The sequence below is a fragment of the Rhea americana genome, unplaced genomic scaffold (assembly GCF_003343005.1).
Source record: "Rhea americana isolate MKP2758 unplaced genomic scaffold, rheAme1 scaffold_472, whole genome shotgun sequence".
NCBI classification, from domain to species: domain Eukaryota; kingdom Metazoa; phylum Chordata; class Aves; order Rheiformes; family Rheidae; genus Rhea; species Rhea americana.
In genome coordinates, this window is record NW_028186615.1 from 184,804 (window position 1) to 209,022 (window position 24,219).

At 50.6% G+C, this 24,219-nt stretch overlaps 1 protein-coding gene across 1 annotated transcript in view; it reads right to left on the minus strand.

The window, feature by feature from the left end:
* Positions 1 to 24,219, minus strand: part of DCHS1 (dachsous cadherin-related 1) — a 59,967-nt gene that overhangs the window by 19,451 nt on the left and 16,297 nt on the right. The window contains exons 3-9 of the mRNA XM_085316586.1: positions 10,270 to 10,458; positions 9,925 to 10,156; positions 8,638 to 8,874; positions 7,194 to 8,213; positions 6,804 to 6,991; positions 1,055 to 1,151; positions 717 to 874 (exon numbers count right to left, since the gene is read on the minus strand). Of these exons, the coding sequence (XP_085172712.1) occupies positions 717 to 874; positions 1,055 to 1,151; positions 6,804 to 6,991; positions 7,194 to 8,213; positions 8,638 to 8,874; positions 9,925 to 10,156; positions 10,270 to 10,458 (2,121 nt within the window). The remainder of the gene's footprint in view (positions 1 to 716; positions 875 to 1,054; positions 1,152 to 6,803; positions 6,992 to 7,193; positions 8,214 to 8,637; positions 8,875 to 9,924; positions 10,157 to 10,269; positions 10,459 to 24,219) is intronic.

The following is a 24,219-nucleotide window of genomic DNA, read 5'->3' on the forward strand; positions in this document are numbered from 1 at the left end:
GGAGATGGCTCTTGGTGTAGACATTTGCTATTGGCAGGTGCAAGAGCAAAAGAAAGCTGCATACAGTATGAGTTTGCTAACAGTGTCAGAGGGCACTGCCAGCACAGAAAAGCAGCAGAGTATCAAATGAGGAAAATTAAGTGGCCTTGGAAACTGTAAGGACARGAACAGAAGAATGATAAAGAGCAAACTGAGAAGGTGCATTGATTAGGGAGAAACTGGAGTCTCTGCTGTAACATGAAGCTCATTACTAAGAAACAACAGAATAAGGGCTTGGCTGGCTGAGCCAATACAGCAGACAGTGAGCATGAGAATCATGCAAATATGAAGATAACCCCACATGTCAAGAGTGTTATTTCCAGTAGAAGTTGAGAAGAATTAATGTCTCTGTACAAAGTATGTCTAAGGTCTTTTCTGAAACCACCTATCTAGGACAGTGCTGGCCATCCCAGTCCAGGAAAGACAGAACTGCTTAATGTTAATGCTGATGTTGACCAGTTTACAAAGGAGAAATTGCATGGTGACAGCCAGACCCATCCCTTCCCCAGGTTCTCCACCCAGGTGAGGGGTCTGAGCAAAGGCTGAGGGTACCCTGAGATGAGGGTGCTGGGGGTGAAAAGGCAGAGAGGAAGGCTGCCAAGTAGCTGAGTGGTGCCCTCCAAGGGGTGGGCAAACGGCAGATGCGCAGGGATAAGGGGAGCTGAGGTACTGGATACCTGAATGCGGACAATGGCCGATGTACTGCGAGGCACTGTGCCCCGGTCGCTGGCTGTCACAGTGAAGATATACTCGGCACGATCAGGTCGGCGTAACACCGTGGCAGTACGCAGCTCTCCAGTGGCCATGTGCAATGTGAAACGCTCAGCCCAGGCACCTGCAGAAAGAAGGTGAAATGCTGCAGGGCGACACAGGAAGGACAAAGGGCAGGGGGCAGGTCACAATAGAGGAGAGAGTGTGGCACAGCATAGTTTGTGCAGCAAGCATCCATCTGCCCATGAGGGTCACAGCTGCAGGGCAGAGAGCAGTGTCAGGTAGCCATTTCTGCAGCTCGTACCTGYCAGCGAGTAGATGATGGTGCCATTCTCACCCTCATCTGGGTCCTTGGCCTGCAGAGAGGCAACTAGAAGTCCCGATGGCTTCTCTTCTAGCACCTGCAGCACAACATGAAGAGCAGCTGAGTGGCACTGAGCACTCCCAAACTTCCTTCCACAGACCCTCAAGCACAGTGCAGGATCTGTGTGGTCCTACAGCAACCCTGCACCTCACCCAAGGCACAGACCCATCCCAGTCAAGACCCACAGGCTGTGCCTGGGGCTAGACAACACAGGGGAGTCAGCAGCAAAGCTGGCAAAATGAGTTCCTGGCTTGTCAGCCTTCCTCCCATGCTGCCTTGTTTAATAACCGCTCAGCAGCACTGGCACAGGCTGCAGCGGTGAGCTGTGCAGTGACAGGAGGACACTACTTCGCACATGTTGTATTCAAAGCCTCTAACTCCTTTAACTATAACCAGGGAAAATTCAGGGCTTCACAGGAGTCCTAGTTCTCTGTACTCTGTAAGACTCCTTCAGATGCAAATACAAATGTTTGTGCTGACACACTCAGGGACTAGACACTGGCAACAGAAGGTGATTTCCTCAGTTCTCAGCACTTAACCCACTGGAGGTCCACAATCTGCAAATGCAGCTGACAGCTCTTTCCRGACCTGGTCACCCTTATTCTGAGGGCTTTTTTCTTCACTCCTTTGCTCCCAGTCAGCACTAGTGACTGACTATCTGCAGTCAGAGTACCACTTTATGCTAATGCATCATAGTGCCATCAAGACATTAATTATGCACATGCTCAGCTAAGGCCACATTCTGAGGAGAGTTACCATCAGCTTCCTGACAGAGACCGATATGACACTCTTGCATGCAGCACCTTCCCTGGATATTTATGGAAACAGATATATCCCCACTACTGCTGCTGATTAGCTGTCAGGTTTTGGGGGTACCCTCAGCAAATAACCCACAGCTGCTAGCAGATCAGTCTCTCTCCCACAGCACAGACTCTTCACACTTATCCACCCCTGGATAGGGGTCGCTCACTTGGCACAGCTTCTGTGATCCTTTACCCACCACACACACTGCCAGACCTCAAATTCACATCCTACAGCACAAACCATCCTCACAGATTCAGTTGTGCTAGATGCTTGCTGTGGGCTACCACTTTGATGCACAGATGAAAAAAGACAAGCAGAATCTAAGCAAGAATCCAGAGAAAGAGGCTGCAAGCTCCTAAGATCAGAGGGCTGGAGCATCTGCCCTATGAGGAAAGGCTGCGAGAGCTGGGCCTCTTCAGCCTGGGGAAGAGAAGACTGAGGGGGGGGATCTTATCAATGTCTACAAGTACCTGAAGGGAGGGTGTCAAGGGGACGAGGACAAACTCTTTTCAGTTGTCCCATGTGACAGGACAAGAGGCAATGGGCAGAAACTGAAGCACAGGAAGTTCCACCTGAMCATGAGGGGGAATTTCTTCCCTGTGAGAGTGACAAAGCACTGGACCAGGTTGCCCAGAGAGGTTATGGGGTCTCCTTCTCTGGAGATCTTCAAGGCCCGCCTGGATGCAACCCTGTCTAACATGCTCTAGGTGACCCTGCTGAGTGGGGAGGTTGGACTAGTTAATCTCCAGAGGTCCCTTCCAACCTTACTGATTGTATGATTCTATGAGATCAGGCAAGCATTAATGCCATTGCAGAAGCTGCTGGCATGCGCTCCATACTGGTGGCACTCGGGAGAGGAGACCAGAGGAGCTAGACTTGTTTAGCCAGGCCAAGCAGTGATGTGACTGCACTCTGCAAACTCTGGGGAAGGGGAGGGAAATTCCAAGGAGAGAAAAGAGCTATTTAAGCAAAAACACAATATTGGCACAAGAACAAATGAGTATGAAGTGRTCAGAAATTAGTTTAGACTGGAAATTAAGAGATGGTTTCTAACTACCAGATCAAGAAATCTGGAACAGCCTTTCACAGCAGTGATGGAAGCAGAGGACCTTCTAAATATAGCTTGGCTGCTTTATGAAAATGAGTGTTTGCATAGACACCTCCAGCTGGGGCCATGTCTCCTAAGCCCCCTCCAACTCCTCTCCTATAAAAGGCTGGGGCAGGACCTGCCCTCTCCAGCTATCCCTAATTGCCCCTGACTAGGATACAAGTCCTGCTTTGCATGCATGGCCACACTCCTCTCCAACAAAGAATCAAGCTCCATCTCATGAAACTAGTGACTTGGTACAAGTGTTAAATGAGCAGCATCCACATGGGCTTCACATACAAACGCCATTTCAGACACACAAACAGCAGTAGAAGTGGTCTTGCCTCTGCAAAAACCTCAGCCTTGGTAAGACTGCTACCAGGCAGGCTTGTCCAGGTCAGATGTCTATGTTTCAAGAAGCACACACCAGCTCAGTCAAAAGATCAAAATGCCATCTCACTCAGTGGCATAGTGGCCAGCAGTGGGTTTATAGAGAAGACACAAAGAAATAGGACATGTATGGAGTAATCCTCCTGTGAAACCTTCCCAGCTTCCAGCAGTCTGTGGCCAAGTCACTTCCTAAGCCACAGATTTTATTTTTGTTCAGTAGTCTTTGATGGATTTTTTGTCTGTCCATAAATTCATCTAATTTTGAATGCAGGCAACTTTTGGCAATGATTTCACAATTTAATTATGTTCTGCACGAAAAAGTAYTATCCTTGTTTATTTTAAACCTGCAGGCTGGTCATTTCCTATGAAGCTGCTTAGCTCTTGTACTGTGAGAACAGCAACTTCTAATTCCCCTTTGACTTTCCCTGTGCCATTTACTGCACACCTCTGTCGTATCCCTGCAGTCTCTTCCATGCCAAAGAATGTTCAAGTAATTTCTTTCTTCATGGAAACCATCATCTATTGTAGACCCTTCTCTGAATTTTTTCTAGCACTGCTACTTATTTAGTGGAATGGAGGCAGGGCAGAGAGTATGTGCAGAGTTTGAGACAGAGCATAATAATGTTCTCTTTTATTCTCTGTTCCTTTTCTAATAATAGCCATCATTTTGTTTGCCTTTTTGACTGCTGTTGAGCCTTGAGCTGATACTTTCCCAAAACATTCATAGTAATACCCCAAATCTTCTCCTTAAACTTCAGCAGCCAATTCAGAGTCCACCACTGTGTAAATGAAATTCAGATTGTTTTTTGTCATGTGTATCATTTCCTAATAAGCAACAATGAATTTCATCTCCCATCTTCTTTACTAGCTAAACAGTAACATAGGATCCTACCCCACAGGCAGCTCTCATCTTTGTTACTCTGAATAGACCAGTATCATCAGCAAACCATCATCTTTTCTAGAGAATATATGAAAATGCTGAATAGCAAGGATAAAAACACTCATCCTGGGCACCCTACCAGCAACATCATGCCTCAGTGAAAGCAGACCATTTAATCCTTCTCTTTGCTCCCTCTTCTTTTCCTAGTTATTAACCCCTGGGAGGACCTGTGCCCACTGCAGCTCTTGTGCTCACCACCTGCTCCTGACAGCACATTACCAATATTTTCAGCAAGCTCTTGTCACAGCATTCAGTGGGAGACACCTGTCTAGTTCATGCATAAAAAAAAAAGTACAAAAACTTCTCTCTGCTTTGTCTAATGAATGCAGATATGAATAATTCACTGAGCATGTCTGCCATAAATCACTGAGCTTTGCATTTATCATTTTCTTCTTCCCTTTGAGCCTCTCTGTTACCCCTAGATCATGATTAATACTGACTTAGATGAGATCAGAGGGCTGCAGCACCTGCCCTATGAGGAAAGGCTGCGAGAGCTGGGCCTCTTCAGCCTGGGAAAGAGAAGACTGAGGGGGGATCTTATCAATGTCTACAAGTACCTGAAGGGAGGGTGTCAAGGGGACGAAGACAAACTCTTTTCAGTTGTCCCATGTGACAGGACAAGAGGCAACGGGCAGAAATTGAAGCACAGGAAGTTCTGCCTGAAGGTGAGGGGGAATTTCTTCCCTGTGAGAGTGGCAGAGCACTGGAACAGGTTGCCCAGAGAGTTGGTGGAGTCTCCTTCTCTGGAGATCTTCAAGGCCCGCCTGGATGCAACCCTGTCTAACATGCTCTAAGTGACCCTGCTGAGCAGGGGGGTTGGACTAGATGATCTCCAGAGATCCCTTCCAACCTTACCGATTCTATGATTCTATGATCCTTCTCTGCCAGTGTTTTTAGCAGGAGAGCTTCAAATCAAAAAGTCCAGATATTTGTTCTCCTTGGCCTGTTGTAGCATTTACTTGTCTTCAAGACTCTAAATGTGGTCCAGCCTTGTCCTGTCTCCCTGAAGATGCATTTGGTTTTGTGCATATGGGAGAGACCTCCCCCAAGATCCATGTTTTGTGCATATGGGAGAGACTGCCCCCAAGATCCAGCAGAGTACCCTTAACATTTCATGACCCCTCACAAAATAGAATTGATTGCAGGGCCTGCTTGCAGAGATTGCAGTGCAGGTGCATTGCCAGTGTCCCGAGAACATGCTGCAGGCACCCAGTTTGAGTAGCGGCATTCTGCAGAGGCTTTTCACATGGCTGGTCTCTGGCCTTCAGGGGTGACTCAGAGACCAGAGTGTTGCTCAGAGAGAGGACAAGACTGACTCTGCCTTCCTCTGTCAAGCCCTGAGAGGCGCCCCCATCCAGGCCAAGCCTTGCAAGAGAGTTTTGCAAGGAGAGAGTACCAGCTGAACATGCAGAAAAAGGCTAGACGAGGGAAGGCTACGACCTGGAACAGGAAGGGAAAAAGCAATGAACATGTAAGATTGAACATGGAGCTACAGTGTACCCAGGGTCCTGTGCTGATGGCTTTCCAGGTGCAGCAAAGACCTGCCAGCACCATCCTGCCTGCTCTGACCTGTCTCTGGTGCGCAGCTCAAGCAGGACCTGGGCCAAGAGAAAGACCACTGTCACAATGACGTTTTTAACCCAGTGCAGAGCAAGTGGCTTTAGGCATGCTGCCTGAAGTGCTGTAATAGTCCATCCTGTCAGTTGAAGATTCATCCCACTCAGCTCTGTTGCTGGTGTCCTGCCAGCACCACTTGACCGGCTCCAGGAAGCCCTCACGAGCAGCTGCTGCAGAGGGGCCAGCCCACAGCAGAGTAGATGCAGGCAGCTGGGGGAAGTGGGGTGTAGGTCCCTGCCCACTTGTATTTTGCAGGACAGACATAACTAGAGCTGCAGCACACTGTGCTTGCATGACTGCTGCCACTAGCCAGTGCTCAGAGGGAAAGCTGGGCTGGGACCCATGGCACATACTAAGACTCTCATTCTTAGGAAACCTTTGTGAGCGTAAAGCTCAGCTAGGCAGCTCTTGTCCTCTCAGAAAGTCAAACGGCTAAACTGAAAGTCCCGAGACCCAGAAGATAACAGAACCTCGTGCCTCCCTGCTTGCAGGTGCTTCACCATGGCTCCACTGAGTCAGAGTTAGGGCTCCCTTTCACCTTCCCTCACATGACACGTGAGCCAACTGCTTCTGCCTCCAGTCATTCCTATCTGTCACAGAGTCCTTTGCAGTCCTCACCTGCTCCATGCACAGGGATGTCTACAGTTCCCATGAACATGCCCCTCTTACCATATCTCCCTCAGATTTGCCAGACTGCCCTGGCTACTGCACAGATGCAGCTTGTGCTTGCTTCACTGCCCACTCCAAAACCCTCCCGGGACCCTCCTGCCCACTCTTCCTCCTACAGCATTCCCTGCCCCCCTGTGCTCCCATGCCCCTGTCTCCCCAGGTCTATGGCCTGCTGCCCCTACCTGCACAGGCAGCTCCTGACCACTGGCCACATGAAGGAAAGCAGGGGCGTTATCATTCTCATCCAGCACAGTGACATAGATTGTTCCTGTGGCACTGCGTGGTGGTGCTCCCCCATCCTGCACGATCACCAACAGCTGATAGCTAGACTGCTGCTCCCGGTCCAGGCTATGTTTGGTGCTGAGCTCTCCTGTGAGGGAGAAGTAGGAACAAGACAAGCTAAGAGATCTCTTCAGAAATGGGCCCATATTCAGGCACGCTGCTGGAGAACCCAGGATCAGGACGCTGGCAGATGAATATTCTGTTGCAATGCCAACCAGGACTGCATCACCTTGGACCTGCCCGGTGTCTCCCCTGCTGGCCCCAGCCTAGGAACCCAGCAGGTCTCTCACCTGTTTGTGTGTGGATAAGGAAGTTGAGATCATGCTGGAGCAGGCGGAAGGTGAGTCGACTGTTCTGCCCGGCATCCCGGTCACTCGCCATCACCCTCCCCACACTGCTACCAGGAGGCTGATTCTCAGGAATGGTGAAGAAGTAGCGCTCCTCACTCAGTCGAGGGCTGTTGTCATTCTCATCAGTGATGCTGATCCGTACAGTGCTGGTGCCTGTTTTTCGAGCTTCCCCTCCTGCACCACTACCTCCTGCTGAGGCCAGTACTGTAAGCACATACAGGTCCCGCATCTCCCGGTCCAGCGCACTTTTGACATACAGCCAACCGCTCTCAGGCATGATGCCAAAGCTGGCAGCATCCCCATCAGCACGCAAGTGGTAGGTAAGGGTTGTGGCTTCCGCATCACGTGCCAGGGCTCGCACCTGCAGGAAGCGGGTAGAGACAGGCACACCTTCCCGCACCTCTACACGGTAGGTAAGTGTGTCAAAGATGGGCCCATTATCATGTTCAGCCTGCACGTGCACCAGTAGCGTGAATGTGGAGCTGAGCTGGGGAATGCCACCATCCCGGGCCACAATGGCCAACCCATAGGCAGCGCTGGCTTCATACTGCAGTGCCCCAATCAGTCGCACTGCCCCTGATGAACGCTCCACACTGAAGATGCCATCACCTCCTGAAACTAGCTCGAAATGCACCTGGCCATTGGCACCACTGTCCCGGTCCTCAGCCTGCAAAGTATACACCGTGGTTCCAGGTTCTGTGGCCTCTGGCAGCAGAATAGAGTCAGAGGGGGCTGGGAACACTGGCGCATTGTCATTCACATCTGACACAGAGATTTTCACACGTGTGTTGCTATAGGCTGGGGGTGAACCACTTCGGGCCTGGACATCCAGAATGAGGAAAGCTTGGGACTCATGATCAAGAGGCAGGCTTGTGTGGAGTTGCCCTGACCCAGAGTCGATGGAAAAATAGCCATGAGGATCCCCCGAAGAGATGGAATAAAAGATGTCATCAGCATGACCTGTGGGCATGGAAATGAAGACAGAAGGAGTGATTTATGTACCCAGCTCACCTCCTTAGCCCACTACAGACAGCAACAGGATTGGGCAGTGATGTCTGGGCAGTCCTTGCTCTGGAGGTATAGGGTAGTACTGTGTGTATGTGTGCATATGCATAAGCATGTGTACAAGTGTGTATGTACATACATACTCATGCATATCCTTGTGTGCAGGCATGTGCATAAGCATATATAAGCATATGCATGCAAGCATGCAATGGAGGCAGGGCAACAATCATGCGGGTGCACATTCAGATTTGTGCCTCTTAGTGCTTGTGGGTCTCCCAAAAGCTCTACAGGGTTGCTCTACAGGGGAATGCAACACTGGACCTTCAAGATGATGCAGAAACAAGGAAAATGATTATGTAAAAAAGGGACAAGTCCTTACCTGGAGGGTTCTGGGCCTGGACGGCCCCCACACTGGCACCCGGCATCATGTCCTCAGGCACTGTGAAGAAGTACTGAGTCTGCTCAAAGACAGGGGGTGAGACTGTGCCCTCCACAATGCTGATGTTCACCCGGGCATTTGGCTGTGCTTGCAGGCCCCCACCATCTCGTGCAGAGATCACCAGCTGTACCAGGGTGTTGGCTTTGCCACTCAGGGACCATGAGAGGGAGATGACACCTAGGGAAGAAAGCAGTTCAAAGAGCACTATGCCTGCACCCACTGCCTCTCATTCCATCAAGGGAACAGCCCGAATGCCTTGCCAAATCACAGGCCTGCTGCCCCCTAAAGGGGCAGCAAATAGGGATGGAACTTAAAACAGAAAAAACGTAACAAAGAAGAACCACCCTCCTGGGAAAGGCTCCTCAAACCCTCCTTCCTCACCCTGAAGTCCAACCCTGAAGTAAGTGGTGGAAAGGCTTTAGGGAGACAAATCAGAGGGCAGTTCTTGGAAGAGGAAAGGAAGGAAACTGGAATTCCAACTTGGGGCACAGCAGCAGCTGGTGGGATCTGGGCTGTGGGGAAGCTCCTGGAGAGAGAGAGTAGGACAGAAGGACCTAATGGGACAGACCCTACAAAGGAGGTGGCCCTGCACTATGTTGACCAGTAGGCCTGCTTTGTCTCAGCCTCATTCTGAGAACTTGCAGATCAGGGCAGAGAGGGCCTGATGTCCCTGCTGTGCACAGTCCACCTTGCCTGTCCTGCCAAGAGCCCCTACTGCCACATGCAAGCACGGATTCAGCCTCCAGCAGAAACTACTCTGGCTTCGGTAGCCAAGGCAGAGCAGAACAGAGGAAGCCAGGGAGAAAGGTGGGACTAAGTAGGACAGAGCTCTGAGGAAGGAGAGGGAACCTAGCAGAGGAGAGGAGGGTGCTGGGCAGGAAGAAGGAGCCAAGCAGCACATAGCCAGATGGGGCAAAGCAAGCAGCGTGCAGGAAGAAAAGTAGAGTGAATCAGGGATGGGGAATGAGGGAAGGGATGGCAGAAGGGAAAAATGAAGAACAGGGCAGGAAGCAGAAATAGGAGAGTAGAGAATGAGTCTGGAAAGGGACAGACAGGGACTAAAAAAGCTGGGCAGGGGCAACATGTCAGGAAGAGGAATAGACGTATTCTGGGGGCAATCAGCACAGCTGAGGTGGCCATGCAGTAACCCTCAGGCTGGCTTTTACACCCGCCTGCATCCTGCTGCTCTAGCTGGCAGCCTGCTCTGGCTGCCCTCTGAGTTCTCACCCGTGTCCTTGTTGAGCGAGAAGAGAGGAGGGGTGTTCCCCAGGACAATGCGGTAGGTCACTTTCCCGTGCAGCCCCTCGTCCTTATCATGGGCAGTGACACGCAGCACAGCTGTACCCGGCATGCTCTGTGTGCTGATGCTGACAGCATACTCCAGTGGGTAAAACACTGGCTGGTTGTCATTTACATCCTCCAGAAAAACCTTCACATACACCATGGAGTTCAGGCCACCCTGAGGAAAGACCAGATCAGAAATGGGGAAAAGAGTGAGGACAAGGACAACTGTACTCCCTACATAGTGCTGAGCTGGCAGCATCACATCCCTGTGGCCTCTCCAGCACTCACCCCATCAACAGCAGTGATAGTGAAGTCGTAGGCAGATGTGCCCTCATCACGGTCCAAGGGCTGCAGAGTGCACAGCTGCCCGGTATTCTCATCGATGCTGAACTGTGTGGGGATTACACTGCCGATGCCAGAACCAATGGAGTAGGAGAGAGAGCCAAATGGGCCGCTGTCTGCATCTGTGGCTGTCACCTGGGTAGGGGGAGGCACTACATGAGCAAGGCCAGCAACCATTCCCATGGCATCTGGATGGAGACCACCAGCCTGAGCAGACAGACCCAGACCATTATCACCTTCACAGCCCAGTGCTGCTCTCTGCTCTGTGTCCCACAGCTGCCCCACAGACCTCAGAGCTGGCCACAGCAAAGCAGACTGACAGTTACCACTTCAGCTCTGCAATCCTTGTCCCAAATAAATCACCACTTCCTCTACAGCATTACCTGCAGGAAGACACAGCCTCCTGGGGAGTGATGTTCACCTGGGCATTTGGCTGTGCAGGCAGCCATAGGGCACTCCAGGATAAACTTAGGCTGGCCCTGGTCCCCAAGAGAGGGTACAGGGTTGCATGAGCAGAGCATTCCAGGCTCACAAGAACTGCACCACACTTGCTATGTACAACACCACCCTGCACCACCAGAGGTGCCTTGTTTCAGGTAATACCTCCCTTCTTGCACTGCTGAGGCAGCATCCACAACCCAGGCCTATGAAGCTGCCCCAGCAAAGGACAAGCCTCACACATGCCAAGGAAATAGTAGCCAAATGTCCCCACTGCACCCAGCTTGTTCACAGCAGCTGGCCTTGGCCCACAGCTCTTTCTCTCCCACAAGGACTCCTAAGACAATACGGGAAGCAAAACAGCCCCCTTTTTCTCTACAGCCCAGGCTCTGTCCTGTTCTGCAAGTTCTGTACCCCACAGGTATGGGATCTGAGGACGACGACAAGAGTGGCACTGCCTGTAACAGCCAGCGCCCACCAGTCCCTGGAGGCATGAGTGGCATTAGCTGTTGTGGATACAGCAGAAGGATCCAAACTGCTCCCTGCTTGCAAGGGTCCAGCTCCTTGCAGCTCAGGTCAGTAGAAAACAGCTCCTTCCCCACAACTTCAACATCACTGCCCATGGCTCATCCACCAGATGGGAACTCTGCAATGAGAACAAAGCTGGAGGATGGAGCCAGGAAGGAGGCAGCTGGGCCAGGCCCGGGTGAAGTGGAGTTCAGGCCTCGTCAGCCACAGCTCCTCCCAGCAGCAGCGCTGGGGCCTCGGCTCCTGTGAGCGAGAAGCACAGGAACGTTGCACGCACGCCAAGGAAAGGGCCCAGCTGGGGGCTGCGAACAGCACTTTCCTCTGGGCAGGGCCCCTAACCTGAGCCATGCACTAGATCCTTAGAGACAGGAACAGCAGGAGACAGTACAGAACATGGCTGGGCCAAAGAGGAGAAATAAATCAGATACAGGTGAGACCTTCTCCCCATCAGACTTTCTCTCCTATGCTCTGCATCCCAGGGAGGTGAGGCAATACCTGAGATACCTCCTGCCAGCTCTCCTGCCTGACAATCCACAGTCCCCAGAAAGGAGAAGCAGTACCTATGACACCTCCTTACCAGCTCTCCTGCCCCACTGCCTGTAAATACCCTTGCAAGGCAATGCAAGAACAGAGAAGCTAGGAGCACAGCAACAACAAGCACCACATTCCCTGTATAGAGGACTCACTCCCTGACCACAAGGCAGCTGCTGGAAGATGCACCACGGAACAGGATCCCCTTTTCCTGCTCCAGCTGCAGAGCACTCAGAACCACAGGTGCCGTGAGAGTAGCTCAAACAGGAGTGCCACAAAGCACTTGGGAAAATAGGCTTCACCTGCCTCCCCTATGTTTTCAACCTCCTTCTTGCTGCTGCAGTGTCCCTTGGTGTATCCTGTTTCCTCCTATACCCAGGTCTCAGCACCAACTTGGACGTGCCAGGAGCTCCTGGGTCAAGGCAGCTAGGGCTCAGGGGGATCACAGAAGGGTTTGGCTGGCTTCAGGGGGCTTTTGTCACGGGCTGAGCCATGGCAGTGGCTAGTGTGGACCAGTGCATGCAGCAGATGCTGAGTCTGCACAGCAAGCTGGGCAACAGCAGCTTTGTGGGAGTGGGTTAGTACATGCACTGGAGGCTGCATATCCGGCTATATCAGGGGTACAAGTGAGGTGCAGCATGTAGGCCTTGAGTCTTGATGAGACTACTATAAACCTGCATAGCTCAAATCAGAAAATCCACTCAGAGACCCCAATATCATGCTGATGCTGTCAGCAGAGCAACAGGAGGTCGTTAAGTGAGGGATCTGATGATAAGGACCGATAGCAGCTGGAGCTGTTCATCTCAGAGTATAAATCTGACCTTGCTGGCATTGCTGAAACAAAGGGGAAGAAACTAGGCAGCTGGAATTGAAATAATTGCTTAGAACCAATTTGGGAAGGAGGGGACACGAGAAGGTGGCATTATCTGCTTCTGAATCTGATAAACAATTTCCCCCAAGAGCCACTTCCACAGTTCACTTCCGCCTTCTTAAAAATCTGCATCTTATTTCCAGCTTGCATTTGCCTGACCTCAGTGGCTATCTCCAGATCTCCTCTGAACTTTGTCAGACTGAAGGGCGTTGGTATTTCTGGGAGCTTTCTGCCTGTTGCTATTTGGACTGTGGTGATGGGTGCTGCAACCCCTTCTTTAGAGAAGCCAAATAGGGAGGTTGTTCTGCTCAGTCTCATAAGAGGACAAGTATCTATACTTGAAATTATTCTTACATCTCTCTTCTGACCCCCATCAGAGGATGGTCACCATGCTAAGACAGGTACCCACAGTGGCAGCTATCTAGAAATCTAGATTTCTGCCACAGGAGCTAGGTCAGGCTTTGAGAACACAAGAGAAACAGATCAGCTGTCACTACCACGCAGTGCAGYATCATCTCCCCAGCTGCTTGCCAGTACCCAGAGCTATCTCCAAGCAGGACTGTCCCATGGAACTGGCAGTTGGGCATCAGAGACAGATCTAGCTGCAGAACCAGGCAAAGCATGCTCAGAGAGGTCCCCCATTCGCATGTGCCTGGCATCCCAGCTCCCCATCCAGCAGTGCTGCCCCCTTGAGAATCAGGGAATGTCCTGGACCTAACTGCTGCAAAGCTGAAATTGCCCATCCAGAATGACCAATATGCCAGTGATTAAGTGGATTTTAAAAAATGTGCAACTGGCAGCATAGCTGTAACTGTGGACCAATGGTCTAACACAAACTCTGTGCATACAAGCCCATAGTATGTCTGAGAGAGGTCGTGCCACTGCTGCACCAGCACTGATACAACCATTTGTGTCAGATTCTGCTTTCACATGGAGGGGTGATGCGAGGATGTCCAGAGAAAAGCCACAGAAACAACAAAAGACCTGAARGAGCAGCTAAATGTGTTAGCTCAGCATGGGACTGATGGATAGTTTGGCTGGTGTCTCCACCACTCCGTAGAGAGGGATGGTGGCTGTGCCTGGAGCCTAGCAGCCCAAGCTCCCTTGCCTGCAGGCAGGCAGTGCCTGCAGCCAGCTGATGTCCTGTGCAGGCACTCTGGGAGGACTAGGGCTAGCCACCACCTCCACGGCTAGCCCATGAGCAGTAGGGTCTGACAYAGCTCCCAAAGGCAGTGCTGGTCCCCATGGCAGCTGGGGCTGATGTATCCTGGGAACTTCTGAGTGGCAATGCAGGATTTTATCAGCACTATGGCAGACACCTCAGTCCAGCAGGTGTGGATAGCTGGAGCCCATGGTCACAGACTACAACAGAAAAACTGGGTGTTCTGGTACATATTTTCAGCTGTAAGGATAATTAACCACCAAAATGGCTCATCAAGGCCTTTGGTGAAACCACCACCTCTGGAATTTTTAAAACCAAGACTGGATATTTTTCTAGGAACTTTGCTAAGAGCTAGTCCAGGGCAGCATTGTGCCCTGTATTTAGCACTTACTCGAAAACTTGGAGTGACAGCTGATTTTACCATAACTTGCTTTTGAGGCTCATGACTTGTGTGTGAGAAACAAGAGGGAAATGGGGTCCAGATATCTATGGGACAGCCCAGGAAACACAGTATTGCAGAGTAGTGAGAAACCTGCCTCTCAATCTGGGAGCAAGAATCAGAGCTCTGAGCCTGAATGAAGCCCCTACAGCTCCCTTACCTCTGACATCTTTGATTATCCTATCACTACAGGGCCAAGACTGGCTGTTCCCAGGGGGAGCTGTGCTGGAGGAGAAAGGAGGGAAGAAGCAGGCTGTAAGGTCACCACACCAAGACCCCTGCACAAACTCAGAGGATCACTGCACTTTTGTCTGAGATACCTGTGTGTCACCAGTGCTTACAAGACACCTACATAAACTCATAGGGTCAGCACACAGACATGAGATGCAGACAAGGCTGTGGGGGTCACCTCATGTGTACAAGATAACTGCACAAGCTCACAGGGTCACCACCAGGCACAAGGTGCAGAGGCAAAGCATGTGCGGTGTTTCTGCCCAAAACTATAGCATCTGCAGCTGCAACTTCATGTGCCAAGAACAAACAGTGTTCATGTGTGGTCTGGTGCAAGGAAGCAAGAATATCCACAGGCAAAAGCACAGAGCCTACTATCCTTGTGCCTGTGCAAGAATGTCTGACCCTGTTGGGCCACCTTRAGAGGCAGGAGGCAGTTGCTACTGTTGCCATTGGAGGGGGAAGAGAGCCTTTTCTCCCCATTCACTGTAGGTATGGGAAGGAGTAAGTGAAGGGAGACTCCTCACATTGGATGAAAATGGTCTGCTGCAATCTCATGGACAGTAGTGATGCCACAGCCCAGCACTCTCTCCCCACACTAGGACTCCATAGGCACTCTTTTGGGTAGGGAGCTTAGTGACCTATGGAGCTCTGACATCAAGAATCCACATGTTCCCCTTCTTTGACCATCACCTGGTCCAGCCAGATCAGCAGTGAAAGGAAAGCTACAGTGACTTGTTTCTGTGGTTCATTACATTCTCTGTTAAAGAGCTACTTCTAATTACTGCTTCTACTCTGGAGTCTAGTTCTACCTTGTAAGACTAAGGAGCGGTTGTTCTCAGAAATGTTCTGTGTATTGGTATTGATGGGTAGACAAGGCAACCAGCTGCACATTCAGTTTTCCTGCCTGCAGCCTTGCTGTTCTAGCCTGTAGGACCCATTCTCCCACAGCCAGGAGAAGACCCAAGATATTGCACAGTAGAATTAACAGCAGAGAAAATTCTTCTTCTTTCAATTTATGTAACCCCTATACAAAGAAATCCCCTCTACAATGCTGTATTGAGAGAATACGGTTGCAAAGGGAAATCCTTTGCCATGAGATACCAGAGAATCATAAGATATTGAGAACTGGCTGAATGGCAGAGCTCAGAGTGTGGTCATCAGTGGTGCGGAGTCTAGTTAGAGGCCTGTGGTTAGTGGAGTCCCCCAGGGCTCAGTACTGGGTCCCATCCTGTTCAACTTTTTCATCAATGACCTAGATGAGGGGACAGAGTGCCTCCTCAGCAAGTTTGCTGATTATACCAAGCTGGGAGGAGTGGCCGATACAGCTGAGGGCCGTGCTGCCATTCAGAGAGACCTGGACAGGCTGGAGAGCTGGGCAGAGAGGAACCTCCTGAGGTTCAACAAGGGCAAGTGCAGAGTCCTGCACCTAGGGAGAAATAACTCCACGCACCAGTACAAGCTGGGGGCTGACCTTCTGGAGAGCAGCTCTGCAGAGAAGGACCTGGGAGYSCTASTGGAWRRCAAGTTGACCATGAGCCAGCAATGTGCCCTTGTGGCCAAGAAGGCCGATGGTATCCTGGGGTGCACAGGGAAGACTGTTGCCAGCAGGTTGAGGGAGGTGATCCTGCCCCTCTACTCAGCCCTGGTGAGGCCACATCTGGAGTGCTGCATCCGGTTCTGGGCTCTCCAGTACAAAAGAGACATGCAGCCACTGGGGAGAGTGCAGTGTAGGGCTACGAAGATGATCAGAGGGCTGGAGCACCTGCCCTATGAGGAAAGGCTGCGAGAGCTGGACCTCTTTAGCCTAGGGAACAGAAGACTGGGGTGGTGGTGGATCTTATCAATGTGTACAAGTACCTGAAGGGAGGGTGTCAAGGGGACGGGGACAAACTCTTTTCAGTTGTCCCATGCGACAGGACAAGAGGCAATGGGCAAAAATTGAAACACAGGACGTTCCGCCTGAACGTGAGGGGGAATTCCTTCCCTGTGAGAGTGGCAGAGCACTGGACCAGGTTGCCCAGAGAGGTTGTGAAGTCTCCTTCTCTGGAGATATTCAAAGCCTGCCTGGATGCAGCCCTGTCTAACATGCTCTAGGTGACCTTGCTTGAGCAAGGAGATCRGACTAGATGATCTCCAGAGGTCCCTTCCAACCTTACCATTTCTACGATTCTATGATTCTATGACCAGCTGCATGAACGCATCCTGTATTTTATATGGGAGGTGTTTCTGACAGCAGTCAGTTCCTTGGTCTTTAAGACAGAGGGAGATTGAGGCTCAAGGTCCTGCTGAGCATTCTGCTTTAGCCCAGAATGGATCCAGGGTGTCTGAGCTGTGTAGGACCAATGCACTTGGCTGCAACTATGGTATTTCTCTGGACATTGCTGCAGTTGTGCATAGTACACAAAGTATTCTTACTCCATGCCTTGCTTTCTCATTCTCTGTCTACACAACCCTCCTGGGATAGCCCAGCCTTCTCGCAGCCTTGCATAGAGCCCACTCAGTCAAGGGAGACATCAGTGTTCCCCAGTGCTGCACATCCCCCCCAGCCATGGCCATATCCAGGCTCTAGTCCCCCGCCATGTCCCACAGCACACTCCTTCCCTACCCACCTCTTATGCTCCACACAGCCCTACTCATGAAGGGAGTAAGGAAGGAGAGTAGCAGACCCCAGAGTAGAAGCAAGCAGACTTCAGCTTACACAAGGAACTGGCAAGTGGGATCCCATGGAAGGCAGTTCCAAAGGCCAAAGGAGCTCAGGAAAACTGGCAGGCCTTACAGACAGCATCCTCTAAGGACAAGAACAGTCAATCTCGGTACTCAAGAAAACAAGGAGACACAGTAGGAGTCTGCTTTGGTTAAGCAGTGACCTTATGGCTGAGCCCCAGTGCAAAATGGCAGCATACAGAAGGTGGGAGCAAGGAGGATCTGCAAAGGAGGAATTTAGAAACATTGTCCAGACATATAGGGATGGTGTCAGGAAAACCAAAAAACTGAGCGAGGTTGAGACTTGGGGGGAAAAAAAAATCCAGGGTGATAAGAAGAGCTTCTGCCACTATACTGGTAGTAAAAGGCTGAACAAGAAAAATCTGAATCCTTTGCTGAATGGGATGACTGATTTAGTGACAGGCTGGGACACTCAATTCCTTCTTTGCCTCAGCCTTCATCAAGACTTCCCAGGCCTCTGTGCTTAGTGAAAGAGTTCAAAGAGTAATGCCAGCAGCTGGGGATGAGGACCGAGTCAGAGATTACTTCAGAAAACTTGATGCATATGAGTCCATGGTACTCAACAGGCTGCACCCGTGGGTGCTCACAGAACCAAACTTCTAAGGCTGCTCTTTGAAAGATTGTGGAGATTAGGAGAGATTCCTGACAACAGGAATAGTGCAACTGTTACACCTCCACCTTCAAAAAAGGCCAAAAAATGATCTGAGGAGCTACCTGCTTGTCAGCCTCACTTTGGTCTCTGGGAAAATCAGGAAGCAAGTCCTGTTGGAGGATGTTTTTGGTCACATGGAAGAGAAGGGGATAGGATCAGCCAGCAGGGACTAAACAAGGGTATATCATGCCTGACCAGCCTGATTACCCAACTCTCTGAAAAGTCACTGGATTTGTGGCTGAAGGGAGAGCAGTGGATGTCATTTACCTTGACTTTAACAAGGTTTTTGACACATCTCTCACAATATCCATGTCAGGATGTCACAGTCTGGACGGGTGGATAACCAAGTGGGTACAAAACATGTTGGACTGTTGGGGTCTGAGGGATGGTTCATGGGCTGTGCTCTGCCTGAAGCCTGGTGACAAGTGGCACATCACAGGGGTCTGTCCTGGGACCTCCCCTGTTTAATGTCTTTGCCAATGACCTGATGCAGGCAGAGTGCATGCTCACAGTTTCCAGATGACACCAAACTGCATCAGGGGAAAGTAGGTGACATGCTCAAGGGCAGAAGTCCATCCAGAAGGTCCTGGACAGGCTGGAGGAATGGGCTGACAGGAACTCCATAAAATTTAGCATGAACAAATGCCAGGTCTTGCCCCTGAGAAGGAAGATTCCCCAGCAACAACACAGGCTGGGGAAAGCAGCTCCCGGGAAAAAGTCCTGGGGGTGTCAGTGGGCAGTAAGTGGAGCATGAGCCACAGCATGCCCTGGCAGCAACAAAGGCCCCAGCAGCACCCTGGACTGTTTGAACAGAAACACAGCCAGGAGATCAAAAGAAGGGATTGTCTCCCCATGCACACATGCTCAGCACTTGTTAAGCCACATCTAGCTACTGTTTCTAGATACAGTTTAGGGCCTCCAGGTCAGAAAAGGCTTCAAGAAACTGCAGTGAGTTCAAGGGAAGCCACTGAGATGGTCGGGGCTGGAGCGCTAGTCTCAAGAGGCAAGGCTGAGGGACCAGGGCTTGTCCATTCTGGAGGAAAGAAGACTTCAGACCTCAGAGCAGCCTGCCAATACCTCTGAGGAGGTTACCGAGGGGGCAGAGCCAGGCTCTTCACAGTATTGCACAGCAAGAGAACAAGAGACAGTAGTTATAGGTTGAAACAGGAAAGGTTCAGGCTGGATACTGGAAAAAGGTTTCWCCTCATGGGAACAGTCCAGTACTGGAGCAGGTTGCCCACAGAGGCTTGAGAAACCTCCATCCTTGGTGGTTTTTATAACACAACCAGATAGTCATGAGCAGCCTGGTCTGACCCCAGCACTGCCCCTACTTGGAGCAGCAGGTTGGACCAGAGACTTCCAAAGGTCCCTTCATCCTGAATTACTCTGGCTCAGTCATCTAGCTGTTGAACTCTTTCCCCGGCCCTGTTGGCTACTGTTAAAGGCAAATTACCAGGCTATACAGAACTTTGTGCCGATGTACTATCGCTACTCCTCAGTTCCTTGCTCATAGAATCATAGAATCGTAGAAATGGTAAGGTTGGAAGGGACCTCTGGAGATCATCTAGTCCGATCTCCTTGCTCAAGCAGGGTCACCTAGAGCATGTTAGACAGGGTTGCATCCAGGCAGGCTTTGAATATCTCCAGAGAAGGAGACTTCACAACCTCTCTGGGCAACCTGGTCCAGTGCTCTGCCACTCTCACAGGGAAGGAATTCCCCCTCACGTTCAGGCGGAACGTCCTGTGTTTCAATTTTTGCCCATTGCCTCTTGTCCTGTCGCATGGGACAACTGAAAAGAGTTTGTCCCCGTCCCCTTGACACCCTCCCTTCAGGTACTTGTACACATTGATAAGATCCACCACCACCCCAGTCTTCTGTTCCCTAGGCTAAAGAGGTCCAGCTCTCGCAGCCTTTCCTCATAGGGCAGGTGCTCCAGCCCTCTGATCATCTTCGTAGCCCTACACTGCACTCTCCCCAGTGGCTGCATGTCTCTTTTGTACTGGAGAGCCCAGAACCGGATGCAGCACTCCAGATGTGGCCTCACCAGGGCTGAGTAGAGGGGCAGGATCACCTCCCTCAACCTGCTGGCAACAGTCTTCCCTGTGCACCCCAGGATACCATCGGCCTTCTTGGCCACAAGGGCACATTGCTGGCTCATGGTCAACTTGYYWTCCASTAGSRCTCCCAGGTCCTTCTCTGCAGAGCTGCTCTCCAGAAGGTCAGCCCCCAGCTTGTACTGGTGCGTGGAGTTATTTCTCCCTAGGTGCAGGACTCTGCACTTGCCCTTGTTGAACCTCAGGAGGTTCCTCTCTGCCCAGCTCTCCAGCCTGTCCAGGTCTCTCTGAATGGCAGCACGGCCCTCAGCTGTATCGGCCACTCCTCCCAGCTTGGTATAATCAGCAAACTTGCTGAGGAGGCACTCTGTCCCCTCATCTAGGTCATTGATGAAAAAGTTGAACAGGATGGGACCCAGTACTGAGCCCTGGGGGACTCCACTAACCACAGGCCTCTAACTAGACTCCGCGCCACTGGCTCACCTTACTCCTGTGAGGACTGGAGCATCTCTCATGAGAAAAAGCTGCTAGAGCTAGGTCTGTTCAGCCTGGAAAAGAGAAGACTGAGAGAGGGATCTTATCAATGTATACAAATACCTTGGGGGGAGGGGGTGAAGGGGATGGGGCTGAATTTTTTTAGTGGTGTCATGTGACAGGACAGGAGGCAAGGGGCACAAACTGAAACAGAGGAAGTTCCACCTGAATATAAGGCAGAACTTGACTGTGAGAGTGACAGAGGACTGGAACAGGTTGCCCAGAGAGGTTTTGGAGTCTCCTTCTCTGGAGATATTCAAAATCCGCCTGGATGCAATCCTGTCTAACATGCTCTAGGTGACCCTGCTTGAGCAAGAGGGTTAGATTAGATGATCTCCAGAGGTCCCTTCCAACCTCAACCATTCTGTGATTCTGTGCTATATAGTTCCTGATCTTGAACAGTGCAGGGTCCCTATCACAGAGCTCACAACTGTTGTACACTTAGAATCATAGAATCATAGACTCAGTAAGGTTGGAAGGGACTTCTGGAGACCATCTACTCTAACCTCTCCGCTCAGCAGGGTCATCTAGAGCATGTTAGACAGGGTTGCATCCAGGCGGGCCTTGAAGATCTCCAGAGAAGGAGACTCCACCACCTCTCTGGGCAATCTGGTCCAGTGCTCTGCCACTCTCACAGGGAAGGAATTCCCCCTCACGTTCAGGCGGAACTTCCTGTGTTTCAATTTTTGCCCATTTCCTCTTGTCCTGTCACACAGGACAACTGAAAAGAGTTTGTCCCCATCCCCTTGACACCCTCCCTTCAGGTACTTGTACACATTGATAAGATCCCCCCTCATTTATCAACAGCCCACGACTTGCTGCAGAAAAATTCAGCTTGTCACAACAAGAGATGCTCCCCTAGCTCTTCTCTCAGTGACACACAGAGCAGTTCACAATTTTGCCTTTGAAGCCCTGGGTTCCTTCCCTGTGGCCATGAGAGCTGGGGAAATGGAAGGCATTTGGGAGGGTTCCAACAACAGAGTCCCTGAGTCCTTGTTAATCCTGCAGGGAGGGAGCTGCAGAACTAGTTGGGTTTTCCTCTTATCTGCATCCCTATAAGAGAAAAGGAGCCCTGCATCAAACCAAAGGCACACAGCACTCTTGCACCCCCAAAGAGCATACTCCTGCATGGGGACTTCTGTCCATATTCCACATCAGGAGTCACACTATACGGGGATGCTGAGGGGAACAGCAACAGGCACTGACAACCAAGAGGTCTTTCCAACAAAGTCTAAACCTCCCAGACACATAACTATGGCCTTTGCAAAAAAGAGTGATTCAATACATCATATCCTCTAAACTTGCCAGTGTTACAGAGTTTACATGTCTCTCTGCTCATTCACCCTCCTCTTCATATCACCTGAAGGCTGCTTCTCCCCTGCAGCACTGCCTTGGTTTCACTGACCTCTTACATTCAGCCTGAGCCTATCTACAGCACCTCCTGAACTTCCCTTTTGTCTACACAAAGTCCACCTTGGGCCTTCTCACGGCTCCAGCATGTCCAGCATCGACATCTCATGCCTCATAGCACAATTGTTGTCCACTCATGAGTCTCAGCAAGGGTGGAAGCTTCCTTGTACTGGCACAAGCAGAGAGTTACCAGGTGGGATGTTGCCAAGGAAATACTGCCTGGTGAAGAGAGAAAGAAGCAGCAATCCCCTTCCCAAGGGCCATGGTAGACCCACTGTATTTGTCTTGGAACAAATTTATACAAGCCAAAGATACAGAATTGAATTCCAATCCCGTATCTGTCACCAGACCCTGCCAGGTTAGGAGCTGGCAGACATAGTTTGCAGGGCTCCCAAGGGCCACAGCCACTCCTCTGTCAGAGAACAGCAAGGTCTGGCTGCTCTATAAGGGAAGGTAGGTGACATAAGCTCAGGCAGTGCCCTCACTAATGACTGCAGTCTCACAGGGTTTAAACACAGCAGACAAAGCAAGGTGCTGGTAACAGGGTTCAGAGACAGTCCCAGACAAGACAAGCAATGAACAGGCCCTAGGTCCAGCCAGAGAATCCAGTTACGAGCAAAAGGAGACAGGGCCAGACACAGGACCAGACACACGGCTGGAAAAAAAGGCTGCAATATGCATCTGAGGGGTCCATCCAGGAGATAAGCTACCCATAACATAGGTTTGACATCCATCCAGGAGGCAGAGCCAGAGATGGGTACATTTACAACATTATTTAGACCAGGACTGGGATCCCAGGCCTGAACTTAAATGGAGCCCTCRGACCTACGGGCAGAAAGGATGGGTGAGAGTCCCAGGCGAGGCTGCTTGGGCCCATTAAGGCCTATTAGTAACCTCAGGGCCCTGACACCATCAGCCATTTGCCTCTTTCAAGAGGGCATTAGTTTGTGTCAGCTGATGTCAACACTGCACTGCTCAGTAGCAGATACCACTCAGGCTCTTCTGCCAAGACTGTGCAGCTAAGGAACAGTACAGCAGTTGTCAACAGGATACCATGTCCTTAGTTAATTAATGCTTCAAGCCTAGTTCAGACTTCAGTCCTAACCAGATGGGTTGCAATCTTAAGGCTTGTGTGGAAATAGGTTGCACACCTGTTTTTCTTTTTTTTCTTTTTGTTTCCTCCTTACATTAGACAATGGAAATAAGAGAACACAAGAGAGAACACCTTCAAAAACACAATGCGCATCAGTATTAACCAAGAGCTGGACTGTGAAGGAAAAGCTGATGGAGGTGAATTATGATTTTGCTTACTGAACAAGTGAAACAAGAGGATGAAGAGGTAGGGAAAATCAGGAACATAACCCTTCAATACAAAGAACCAGCCTGAGCCAGATGTCAGCATCCCAGTGCAGGAATTAAAACTTAAGGCCAGAAACGAAGAGCATCTCTATGCCAAAAGATGCTTTTCATTGCAGACTTCAAAGCCAAGATTTCAACACAGGTAGTTGTTGCACCCATGTCCTGGAACAGGATGGGGGAGAGGGGACAAAGGCACTCAAATGCTAACAGCTGGTGAGTGGACAGTAAGTCCTTAGAGACAACCCCAGCAGGACATTTTGTGCACAGGGCAGCCTCTGCATGTCTACAGAAGTTGTGTGTGATTGCTACAGCAGCTCCTTCTGACTCTTGCTGTTCATTGCAGGGGTTGTTCAATCCCCTTCCCAGTTAGGTGGATCACTTTTTTTAACTTTTTTTGTTCAGAGATGAGGATTCCTGGAGAGGCTTCTGTGATCGGTCACTGACATGGAAGCACGTTTGCAAAATGTGGGAAATTTTCCAGCTGCCAGGATTTGCCTGCATGGTCCACATATATGGTCCTCTCAGCCCTTCAGGTCTCACGTGGGATACACAATGTGTTTACCACCCTCCCTTTGCTCAACAACTCAAAAATATTGTTAATGAAGACTGGATCAACAACCCTGTCTTGAAGAAGTGTTGAAGAGCAAGTAACTGCTCACAGCATTTTGCTGCATTTGTAAGAGTCCATAGTAGATGGCCAGCCTGGGCGATAAGGGTCATGAGACAGGCCAGTTAAACAGTCTGAAGTACAGCTTACTCAAACCTGGGATCTGCCCTCACTATTGCTATTTTAAGGGCACTATGATTAAAAAATCAGTGACTAATTCCATGCTGTTGCTTTGAAATCTCTTAAGACTGCAGTATTGCCAAATCAGGACACTGCCATCCATTCTCTGAGATAGTCTGGTATTTGGAGAAAAGATGCAAAAGCCAGTTGACAAGAGATGGAGACAGGCTGT